This window comes from Mytilus californianus, unplaced genomic scaffold, assembly GCF_021869535.1.
Source record: "Mytilus californianus isolate M0D057914Y unplaced genomic scaffold, xbMytCali1.0.p SCAF_3, whole genome shotgun sequence".
Taxonomy (NCBI): domain Eukaryota; kingdom Metazoa; phylum Mollusca; class Bivalvia; order Mytilida; family Mytilidae; genus Mytilus; species Mytilus californianus.
Genome location: NW_026262679.1, coordinates 83,370,439 through 83,383,166, shown reverse-complemented (window position 1 = coordinate 83,383,166; position 12,728 = coordinate 83,370,439). Strand labels below are relative to the sequence as shown.

The following is a 12,728-nucleotide window of genomic DNA, read 5'->3' as shown; positions in this document are numbered from 1 at the left end:
CTTCTCTGTGTTTATCCAATTAGCATAAGTCATGTGATCATAATTATTTTCGTTTTTCTCGGGATTTATCATTACACATAGGAATAAATGAAAACGAAAGTAAATTTCCGTAAAAATATTGAATAGAAGCATGTTTTCAGCTTCTTTTTGATAGATGAAGGATACTTTTGATGATTACAAGCAAGTGTTATCAGACGCATCAATTGGACTTGCACTGTTCGTGCAATGGTGCGTCCAGACAGAAAACCATGCGTCCATGGCGTGAATACATCACTTTAACGAGAAAATTGTTAATAGTACGGAGCACACAGGTTTCGTCTCCATATGACAAATAAGTGGTGCATGAATTACAACAGTTGGAATAATTGATGGCCAAATCAATTATGTAGTTGAAAAGCATTGAAAACCAAAAGTTCTATTTAGGGAAAATTTTAAATAATGTCGTAATGACCAGATTTAAGTAAATTAAATTAAACAAAAAAACAAGTGTAAATTTTGGTTTTCTAAGAGTGTTTTTTTCATTTTAGTAATGTGTGAACACATATATTTGTTTTAACGTAAATGTAGCTTCCCACTGTCTTTGCTTTTGACAGTGATTTAGCTAGCCCTCGTCATTTTTGTCATTTACGAAAAGGTTTTCAAAATGACGAAAGTTTTTCAAATCATTTTCGTCACTTAAATTTGAAAAGTGTAAAAATATTTTCGCATGAAAATACTATAATTCTACCTGTCTTCATGGTTTTGACAAGTTTATGACCCTCATCTAATTAACGTTTACAACAGGTGTTATAAGTTGTGATTATCGCCATCTGATAGGTCAATAATCCGTTAATTAAAAAACCTCATAAATAATTGACGATCATATTTATTTTCCCCAGTAAAATCGGTCAGTCTGCATTTCAATTTCAATATTTCTCAAACGACCACAATTTGCAGTTCGTTTATCATAGTTTTGTCATTTGAACAAAATGTTTTCCCCGCAGACAGTTCTCATTTTAATTTCAATATTTCTCAAACGATCACAATTTGCAGTTCGTTTGTCGTATTTTCGTCATATGAACGAGTTTTCGTCATATTTTATATACTGTGGATTCATTTATTTTCGTGGGTACCAATTTTCGTGGAATGAGGAAAACATGCAGTTTCGTGGATATTTGATTTTGTGGTTTTGCCAAAGTCTGCATACAATCCTATAGAAAATTTGTAATTCGTTGAACATTTAAATTCGTGGTTCCCCTGTAACCAGGAAATCCACGAAAATTGGTATCCCACGAATAATAATGAATCCACAGTAACTTTTCATCAAAAACTTTCAACAATTTCGATTAAAGAGAAAGAACTTTATTCAAAATGTTCAGAAATATTTCCACGAGTCAAACAGGTGCTTCCTTTACTATGTACTGTGCATGCGTGAAAGTATTTTTATAAATTAGACATTTAAACGTAAAATACGAAATCATTTAGTATAAAATAAACGAAGGAGACAAATATATTTCTTACTAAGCAACTTGATTTAGAAATATGATAATTTCCTGCCTTTTGTTAAAAACGAACCAATCTGTATTCATTCTGAATTTATTATCCTCCTGTCACTTCCTGTTTTCATTTTGTTTAAAAATCGAAAGTAAACAAGATCTATTCTTGATTAATTTACAACATACAGTCATTAGAATCGTTCCAATTTTGATTTGTACAAATCCTTGGTACCAAGTTTATAGAAATGAATTCCAAATATAGATTTAACCGTTTTTACAACGATTATGATTATGTAGTGAAATAGTCTTTACAGGTTCATTTATGCTGTGATTCCTGGTTTTAAAAAAAAGGAACCCAACTTTTGTTGATCAGGAATGTCACCTGAAAATAACTGAAGTGAAATTGTAAACTAGAAATCCGGATCCTTATTAGATCCTATTATAATCTTCATATTTAAGCACCACATCTGTCAAATTATGCAATAACTGCCTGAGCATGCCTAAGTCCTTCAAAGATGCATAGCTCATAATACATATCTTTGGTCCTTTTCTTTTACCCAAAAAAAGGTTGATTTTCATCTCGTGCAAAAGTGACTAAAGCCCTCAAAATCCTAGCTGAAACCCTGCTTTTGATCTTATTGTTCTTATGCCAATTAATAAGACAACAATCCATAAAGTTAATGAACAGTATGTTGTCTAAGTCATATCCTTATTTAACCTGGTTGTTCTAATCAAGGTTTTTATGGTGTATCTTGATCCAAATGGGAACTAGTGATTATTTTTCAAAAAAGTAGGTCTGGCAATGCAAGCAGTTGATAGGACGTGCAAAAATTTCTTACATGCAGGACCCAATGTCTGACGGGGAAAACAAAAATTATCTGCATCTCTGCTACCTGTCTTGAAACTAAGGCAAACCTTTATTTCGTATATCAGAAATTTTTAGTATGTGATTTCCTCAGAAATTCATAAAATATCTGAATCCTCCTTTTTGTCGATATAATTTTAGTCTGAAGTGTCTGCAGTCCTAATATATCTGGTGTGTTAACTTTACTTTGGACGTCTTTGGAATAATCATGTAATCCTGTTGGAATCATGATCTTCATATGATCCTGCTAAAATTATCCAGCCAAACAGTATCACTATCAGTCAGAGCTCAGACATAAAGAAGTCTTTTTCTGTTTCTGACATAAAGAAGTGAAAATATGTATTGTGATAGTCAGTCAGAGCTCAGACATAAAGAAGTCTTTTTCTGTTTCTGACATACAGAAGTTAAAATTATGTATTGTGATAGTCAGTCAGAGCTCAGACATAAAGAAGTCTTTTTCTGTTTCTGACATACAGAAGTGAAAATATGTATTGTGATAGTCAGTCAGAGCTCAGACATAAAGAAGTCTTTTTCTGTTTCTGACATACAGAAGTGAAAATATGTATTGTGATAGTCAGTCAGAGCTCAGACATAAAGAAGTCTTTTTCTGTTTCTGACATACAGAAGTTCAAATTATGTATTGTGATAGTCAGTCAGAGCTCAGACATAAAGAAGTTTTTTTCTGTTTCTGACATACAGAAGTTAAAATTATGTATTGTGATAGTCAGTCAGAGCTCAGACATAAAGAAGTCTTTTTCTGTTTCTGACATACAGAAGTGAAAATATGTATTGTGATAGTCAATCAGAGCTCAGACATAAAGAAGTCTTTTTCTGTTTCTGACATACAGAAGTTAAAAATATGTATTGTGATAGTCAGTCAGAGCTCAGACATAAAGAAGTCTTTTTCTGTTTCTGACATACAGAAGTGAAAATATGTATTGTGATAGTCAGTCAGAGCTCAGACATAAAGAAGTCTTTTTCCGTTTCTGACATACAGAAGTGAAAATATGTAGTGATAGTCAGTCAGAGCTTAGACATAAAGAAGTCTTTTTCTGTTTCTGACAAACAGAAGTTAAAATATGTATTTTGATAGTCAGTCAGAGCTCAGACATAAAGAAGTCTTTTTCTGTTTCTGACATACAGAAGTTAAAATTATGTATTGTGATAGTCAGTCAGAGCTCAGACATAAAGAAGTCTTTTTCTGTTTCTGACATACAGAAGTGAAAATATGTATTGTGATAGTCAGTCAGAGCTCAGACATAAAGACGTTTTTTTCTGTTTCTGACATACAGAAGTTAAAATTATGTATTGTGATAGTCAGTCAGAGCTCAGACATAAAGAAGTCTTTTTCTGTTTCTGACATACAGAAGTGAAAATATGTATTGTGATAGTCAGTCATAGCTCAGACATAAAGAAGTCTTTTTCTGTTTCTGACATACAGAAGTGAAAATATGTATTGTGATAGTCAGTCAGAGCTCAGACATAAAGAAGTCTTTTTCTGCTCTGACATACAGAAGTTAAAATTATGTATTGTGATAGTCAGTCAGAGCTCAGACATAAAGAAGTTTTTTTCTGTTTCTGACATACAGAAGTTAAAATTATGTATTGTGATAGTCAGTCAGAGCTCAGACATAAAGAAGTCTTTTTCTGTTTCTGACATACAGAAGTGAAAATATGTATTGTGATAGTCAATCAGAGCTCAGACATAAAGAAGTCTTTTTCTGTTTCTGACATACAGAAGTTAAAAATATGTATTGTGATAGTCAGTCAGAGCTCAGACATAAAGAAGTCTTTTTCTGTTTCTGACATACAGAAGTGAAAATATGTATTGTGATAGTCAGTCAGAGCTCAGACATAAAGAAGTCTTTTTCCGTTTCTGACATACAGAAGTGAAAATATGTAGTGATAGTCAGTCAGAGCTCAGACATAAAGAAGTCTTTTTCTGTTTCTGACAAACAGAAGTTAAAATATGTATTGTGATAGTCAGTCAGAGCTCAGACATAAAGAAGTCTTTTTCTGTTTCTGACAAACAGAAGTTAAAATTATGTATTGTGATAGTCAGTCAGAGCTCAGACATAAAGAAGTCTTTTTCTGTTTCTGACATACAGAAGTGAAAATATGTATTGTGATAGTCAGTCAGAGCTCAGACATAAAGACGTTTTTTTCTGTTTCTGACATACAGAAGTTAAAATTATGTATTGTGATAGTCAGTCAGAGCTCAGACATAAAGAAGTCTTTTTCTGTTTCTGACATACAGAAGTGAAAATATGTATTGTGATAGTCAGTCATAGCTCAGACATAAAGAAGTCTTTTTCTGTTTCTGACATACAGAAGTGAAAATATGTATTGTGATAGTCAGTCAGAGCTCAGACATAAAGACGTTTTTTTCTGTTTCTGACATACAGAAGTTAAAATTATGTATTGTGATAGTCAGTCAGAGCTCAGACATAAAGAAGTCTTTTTCTGTTTCTGACATACAGAAGTGAAAATATGTATTGTGATAGTCAGTCATAGCTCAGACATAAAGAAGTCTTTTTCTGTTTCTGACATACAGAAGTGAAAATATGTATTGTGATAGTCAGTCAGAGCTCAGACATAAAGAAGTCTTTTTCTGTTTCTGACATACAGAAGTTAAAATTATGTATTGTGATAGTCAGTCAGAGCTCAGACATAAAGAAGTTTTTTTCTGTTTCTGACATACAGAAGTTAAAATTATGCATTGTGATAGTCAGTCAGAGCTCAGACATAAAGAAGTCTTTTTCTGTTTCTGACATACAGAAGTGAAAATATGTATTGTGATAGTCAATCAGAGCTCAGACATAAAGAAGTCTTTTTCTGTTTCTGACATACAGAAGTTAAAAATATGTATTGTGATAGTCAGTCAGAGCTCAGACATAAAGAAGTCTTTTTCTGTTTCTGACATACAGAAGTGAAAATATGTAGTGATAGTCAGTCAGAGCTCAGACATAAAGAAGTCTTTTTCCGTTTCTGACATACAGAAGTGAAAATATGTAGTGATAGTCAGTCAGAGCTCAGACATAAAGAAGTCTTTTTCTGTTTCTGACAAACAGAAGTTAAAATATGTATTGTGATAGTCAGTCAGAGCTCAGACATAAAGAAGTCTTTTTCTGTTTCTGACATACAGAAGTGAAAATATGTATTGTGATAGTCAGTCAGAGCTCAGACATAAAGAAGTCTTTTTCTGTTTCTGACATACAGAAGTGAAAATATGTATTGTGATAGTCAGTCAGAGCTCAGACATAAATAAGTCTGTTTTTGCTTCTTACTGACAGAAGTGAAAATATGTATTGTGATAAAAATGTGTTTACAACAGACTTGTTAAGGCCAATCTGTGTTTTATAAAACAGGATGAGAACACTTTATTTGACTTTGAGGACAAAAATCATCACCGATGACAAAAAAAATCTGAGAATCTTCACGGAACTGAGCTACATGTTTCTATAAGTAATAACCTGACTGAACTGTTTTTTCTCACTCGTAAGTTTTCTTTCATTTTAAGTGGTTATAAATGGTTGCATTAGAAAGTCCATCAAAAGTATTTACTCTTGCTCATATTTTTTTTCACAGACGAAATTTTGCCTAACAATGTTGTCACAATTTCATGTTGATGCTCCACCTTTTCATATTTGAACATTGGTCTTGAAATATACCAATTTTGGTAAATAATAAACTTGGTCATTATTTGCAACATTTTTATTTTGGTCAATTTTTTGGCTTATCAAAAATTGACTTGTTCAACATGTTAAAATTGTATTTTGTTTTGTTTTGGAGTAAAGGGAGACAATCCATGAACGATACAAAATTGGAGCTCTATGAGTCAAAAGCAAAAAATTATACTTATTTTTGTCTGTATATTGGACAATATCCTTTGATATACCTGTTCATGCATTTGAGATTTAAAGGTCAGTTCCTCCTTCATGGTCTGTAATCTGTTCTGTAGGTCTACCCTAGCTAAGGTTTCCTCTTCTAGCTGCTTTTTACTGGTTGCAAGCTGTCTTTCCAACGCTGCAATATCACCTTTAATTTTCTGCAAAGGGAAAAATCAAACTTTATCTAATGAAATACACATAAACCATGTTTTTTGTAAACTGAATGTTAAATCTAGAATCTGAGAGCAGAGAAGAGCATTTTTGACAGTCATCATTTTCATTAATATTTTCAAGAGTGAAGAGAGGCCAGATGGACTTTCAAAGCTTTAAAATCAAGGATCAAACTTTTTTATTAACTTTTTTTTTTTTACCAAAATTTATTTATTTCCCAATATTGCAGATAAAGGCACACTGATATGTGTAATTCTACAAAGATTGGAACATGTTCTGATGCTCTGGATTTACAGAGTTAACTTTTGGACCATCATCGTCATACTTCATTTTGGTCCAAAATTATACAAACATATGACAGAATTCTGTCAGTGCTACTTTCTACTATCCTGGTTTTCTAGTTTTATAGGTTGTTATTTTGCTTCAGAATGTTACAGCATTTATTTTCTAAGTGTAAAAAGATTAATGAAGATACGTTTACCTGTTTGCTACAAAATGTAGGTGGACCAAGATACAAGAAAGATCAACAATTTTTATCAGTAACTAATCAAATCATTGAACAGGTAAGAAAAAGATGATTAAAATAGAGGCTACAAGGAACCTATATTACTTGCATGTATTTGTAATATGATTTTACAATTTTCGGTGGTCAAAACCACCCCTTTTCAAGAACACTGGTTAGAGATGTGAAGTGCCTTCACACTGATATAATGAAATATATTTACAACCCTAGAAAATATCCACACTTAAAGTACATGTAGCTAATCTGGTGCACAATATTTTTTCAAACATATATTTATGTATACATTATCTTGGTTACCATAACATACATTATATTCCTTTTCCCAATGTTTTCTTTGCTGTTCAGATACAGCCAGTCTACCTTCCAAGTCTGCCAAGTCCTTTTGCAAACCATGTAGTTGTCCTTCTGCATCCTTAGCTTCCTTGTCCCTTTTATAGTATCTGTTAATAAAACACTATATAGTAAGAAACATGCCATGGTAGATGATAACTTCAACTGAGTTTTGTGACCTCTGAATCACATGTACAAGAACATACATTTGTACATGTATATACAAAAACAATGTACCTCAAATACAATCTCTTTTACACTGTGGTGTAAATACATTTTCATTTGTGACTTTCAAACTTTTTGGAACATCTCTGGATTTTGGGGGAGGAAAAATCATTTCGATTTTCACTTCTTTTACATTTTCATTTCCTGCATTTTTTGGGTTTCACTACGTTGTATAAGGACATTTTTAGGGTGAGTCCTGGGACTCGTCTTTTTTTTAAGTGGTGGTTCCAAGCTGATTGTGATAAGTCCATAGTACAGTAACTCATATAGTTCTCAAAATACAGAACAATAATCATGTACCTATCAGTTTTGAAAAAATAAAAACCATTTTTGTAACTTTTTTTCAACTTCATATTTTTCTTTCAGTTACATCTTTTCAACATTTCTCCTGACAAATAAAATAGAACTAATCCCTTATTTCTCTACAAAGTAATATATTGGCAATCATTTAATAATCAATTGTCTTCTGTTACAAGTTTATTACCAGAAAAAACATGTGCCAATGTAAACAAGTTTTGATGCTTGGGTTTTATAGCATTACAGTGTTCCAGCTAGGATTTCAAAAGGGCAGGGTGCCAATCATGAAAAAGGGCATGTTTTAATAAAAATTATAATCAAACATTGTTTGTTCATTGAATCACTGGTTATAAATATACAAGAACAACATCATTAGCCCAGAGAAAAACTATCTTTCTACTTTTTAGGCTGAAAACTTATCAAGCAGCTTGTGACACAAGTTTTAAATCATTGCTTGGCACAGTTATGCTTTATATGCAGTATTTTTTTTAAAAATGTCCTGCTTCATTCTGTTTCTATGGTCTGACACACTTTACAAATTTCACCTTTCTACCTTTTCTGTGCTTAATGGCAATACAGCACAAAACAGCTGTAAATGCACAATGTTAGGATATAGTGAACAGTGAAAATTTGGATTGAAAATAAAAAATACAGAAAAAGATGACCAAGGCACCCTACCAACCCTGCTACTAAGACCCTCTTTAACTTTTCCCATAACTCAAAACACCTAAACATATAAATTCTAAAGCCAGAAGTATGAAGACATATTTTATAATATCTTAGTAGGTTACTCAATGCTAGGAAAAAATAAGATTGAGTTATCTTTCTTTATTTGGGTGTGCTCCTTCTTTGGAGGATAATAAATAGTACGCAGAAGATGTAAATACGATCAACAATATGGCGGCCGATTTTGTTATTTTCGTATAAAAATGAAGGCAGTTAATGAAAAATACATCTTAATTTGCTATTTATTTCACGGAAAACAATAAGAGCAATGTTTTTAACGAGTTGACTATGGTTTTCGACTTTCTGTCAATTTCGTTTTCTCCATGTAACTACGGTAAACATTGTTAAAAAATATCAAAATGTTTTTATTTTCATAAATAAAAATTCTGGAATTTTTAAATGAAATATTGTTTTAAATTGATTTGATGATTAATTATTAAATGTTAATTATGTATGATTAGGCCTAAAAAAAAAAATATCTGTGTTTCCGATAACATCATTTTGAAAAATAGGGTCGGTAGGTCGGATTTTTTTTTTTTTTTTTTTGTAAACGAAATCCGGAAAATCATCATGGTTTTTCCAAGTCCGGGTCCGTAATTAGTTTCAAATACCAGAAGTGCGGCCATTTGCAATGTTTTTGAAGCACCTGCTGTGCAAATTTCTTGCATTTTAACCTATTTGGAATACCTTTTGACATAAATAAAATGTTTTACTGGCTTTCTGTGCCAGTAGAAGCAAGTTAGATAAATAATTATGTCGATTTACAGAAGCCTGTGTCAAAAACAGGGTCGGGGCTAAAAAAACAGGGTCGGTCAGGTTACCGGAAACACAGATTTTTTTCTCTCGGCCTTACTGCTAATTGGTATTTATACACAGCCTAATTTGGTGTTATTGTTGAGTGTTTAAAAATCATGATTGTTGTTTTAACTTGCTTTGATGTATAAAATACTGCATGTTTTTAGCTTGGTATGAGTAAAACTTTGAAGATTTTAAATAAAAAACATGAAGATAATTGTTTTAAACAGCTTATAGCGATACACCGTCTCTGACCTTACCATGCTTACCATTTATTCAATACCAAAATAAAATTGTCAGATTGATCATTCGCACTTTATTTACTAGAAACAATGAAATAAAAAAAATAACAATACACTAACCAAAACATGATTGAAAATTATTCAACACAAAAATAAATTACTGGTCGTCAGAATCTCACTTTATTTAAAATCTGAGACTACTGTTTATAACAGTAGTCTCAGTTTAAAATCAATGAAAAAAAATGTTTATAGAAATACTTTTACCATGACACCTTGTCAGAATCTCACTTTATTCAGAAACAATGAAAAAACATATATTAATAGCAATACACTTACCAAAACTCGTTTACAAATTATTAAACACAAAACCAATAAAAATTGGGCTCGAACGTGTAGGGTGCGAAAGTGCATGGGGGGGCGAACGTGATTGGGCACGAAAGGATTCACTTAAGACACATGTCCAGTACATGTGTGTCTGTCTTAATAAAAACCCTGTATTTTGTGGGGAAGATTGGTCTTAGACAAGATATTTTTTAATTTCTTTCCAAGGTATGCAGTTCAAAAATCTAACTACCCACTACCCTCCTCAGAAAAAAAAAACAAATGGGTATCCCAAAATGTGTTTTATTCACCAAATCTTACTTAGATCTCCATTCATCTGTTTCAGCTTTCAGTTTGGATGCCTCAATTTGCAATCTGGCTTTCTCCTTTGCAGTGTCATCAAGCAGTTTCCGTGCATCTTCCAACTCCGTTTCGTACAAATGTTTCACACTTGATACTTCACGGGTGACGGTCTCTTCTGTTGATTTCACAGCAACTTGTAAGCGGCTATTCTCATTTTCTAAATATCTGACTCTGTCGATATAAGCTGCTAAGCGATCGTTCAAACTTGACAGCTCCTCCTTTTCTTGTTGACGGGAGATGCGTGCCGGTGATGGAGACCTCGCACGCCGGCCGGGTGAAGATGCTGCAGATGTGGACGGGGTTGACGTCCGTTGTGTTGTAGTGGTTGTGATAGTAGTTTTCTTACTGCTTCTAGGGGTTTTAGTTGCCATCGCTATGTACTTTCCCTTGAGTTATCTGATCACTTTCAACAGGGTCCTTTTAAAACCGGAAGTCACCTGGAAAAGATGGCGAGTTAGCGTGGGTTACGCGCCTTTTCGATCACGTGATCAAACCTTTCACATTCTATTTTTACGCCTCATTAACTATAACGCTTTCTCATTATCCTTTCTCCTCTCAGTCATAAAAAATCAAAACCAGTTTCCCGGTCAAAACATAAAACATAGCACCCTTTTCCGATAAATTTTCATTGAAATCATGTCCTTTAATTACCTTTTTCGTGTGTATTTTTTTCAAGTTAGACAAATGTAGGGTACGGTAAGATCTTAATTGTGAACCATGCACATTTACTTTAAGCTTTTTAGGTTTTCAATTACTACATTTTTCCCCTTTTATCTGTGGGCTTATAGTTCCTCCCTACTGAAACTGATAAAGGGGTGTGGGTCAAAAATCTTGAAAAAGGGGGGGGGGGGGGGTTAACTTCCACTACAAATTTCTAAAGTGAAAACAATGCCCCCCTCCCCCACTTTTTTTATTGAATTTAAAAAATGAGAATGGAAGAAGACACTGATTAACTCAGTACACTATTAGACTGCTCTTTGTGGTAAGTTTTTTTTAAAGTAGGTACTTTATATATTTAATTGCTCACTTTATTCTTGTCTAAAACTTGTATTTCAATACCTTTTAATCTCAAACAATAATAATCTGTTATCTTGAAACTATATACGAATTTGTCAATACTTTTATTGGTATAAACGATAATTTCTTGCTTTTTGTATACGGCCTTCTGTTGGGGTTACGACTTATGTTTTGCTCTATTTCCAGCAAGTATTTAATATTAAAGCCTTGACATTACAATATAATCTTCAATTTTTCATAGTATCAAACTCTGACAACGATCGACTTTATAGCTCAGTATCCAACCGTGACCGAAATTTTATTTACCAAAAACTTTTACTTAATCGGGGGTGTTTAATGACATTGTCATTATCCCGTTGAGGCCGGTCTCCATGATAGGACCAACAACCAGTTACCATAATATCTGATACAAATTATATATATAAACGTTATTTGTTCACTTGGATTTATTTAAGCCCTTAGCACGGTATTCGGTTGTGGTCGGTCAATCACAGTACGCTATTTCAAGCCCTCGATGTACCCTTTTGTACTGCTGAATCATTATATAAACACCCATAACCAATAAATTTTGCTATGCATAATCGCCTAAGAACTTGGATATTGTTATAATGATGAACACAAATAAATTAATGATTCACTGATTTACATATGAAAGTTGTAAAATGGCATTGGTGTTATAATAAAAGTTAAACATAAGGAATTCAGAAAAATAAATGCAAGAACTCCATTTTATATTAGTACTTATACAGCTCATTTTTCGAATATGTTTTAAATTTGGTATTTACATGTATAGAAGAAGAAGAAGATGTTTTATTTCCATTAAATGGGCTCACAAAGAGTATATTTCAATGTAAGACATTATTTAAACAGCCACAAAAACAATAATCAAGTATGCATATAGATAAAAGAAAAAGCAGTTTGAACATGAATGAACTACACACACACACACACATATAAAAACATATATATATATACCACACAGAAAACAATAAACTTGCGGAGAAGATGGTATACCGCAAACATGAGGTGCAAAAATTTGTACACCATATCCGGATTTCGACAATTAATGTCTCTTCAGTGATGTAAGGGATCGAAACGGTATTTGGAAGGCCGCATATAATTCACCTCAATTTAGGATAGACTCTTGAATTTTAAAGAGTCGAAATAGGATGAACGGATCATATAAACCCAAAGGAAAATATAATACAAGCCCAAACGAAAAAATATAAACAAGTCTAAATTGAAAACAACGTCCAAATATGTCTGCGCAATACTAGGCGGTGTTGTCGTAGAAGTTAGAAGTGGAAAGTACAGGTTCCAGCCCCGCTCGGGGAGGAAGTAAATAATCAGATCTACTCTAGCATTGTTAGGTTGATTTTCTAGGCACTTATATTTATATACGTTTACAAGTGTAATATATATAAACAAGACTAGCATTGTGGTGATTTGACCAGGAGCATGTTTGCTGCCTGACTGATCTCCATACAT

At 32.8% G+C, this 12,728-nt stretch overlaps 1 protein-coding gene across 1 annotated transcript in view; it reads right to left on the bottom strand.

Annotated features, from left to right (window-relative positions):
* The window catches only part of LOC127735224 (lamin-L(I)-like), a 34,443-nt gene extending 23,750 nt beyond the window's left edge, over nt 1-10,693 (bottom strand). The window contains exons 1-3 of the mRNA XM_052245341.1: nt 10,182-10,693; nt 7,232-7,364; nt 6,239-6,388 (exon numbers count right to left, since the gene is read on the bottom strand). Of these exons, the coding sequence (XP_052101301.1) occupies nt 6,239-6,388; nt 7,232-7,364; nt 10,182-10,594 (696 nt within the window). The 5' untranslated portion in view covers nt 10,595-10,693. The remainder of the gene's footprint in view (nt 1-6,238; nt 6,389-7,231; nt 7,365-10,181) is intronic.
* Nucleotides 10,694-12,728: the final 2,035 nt, after the last annotated feature.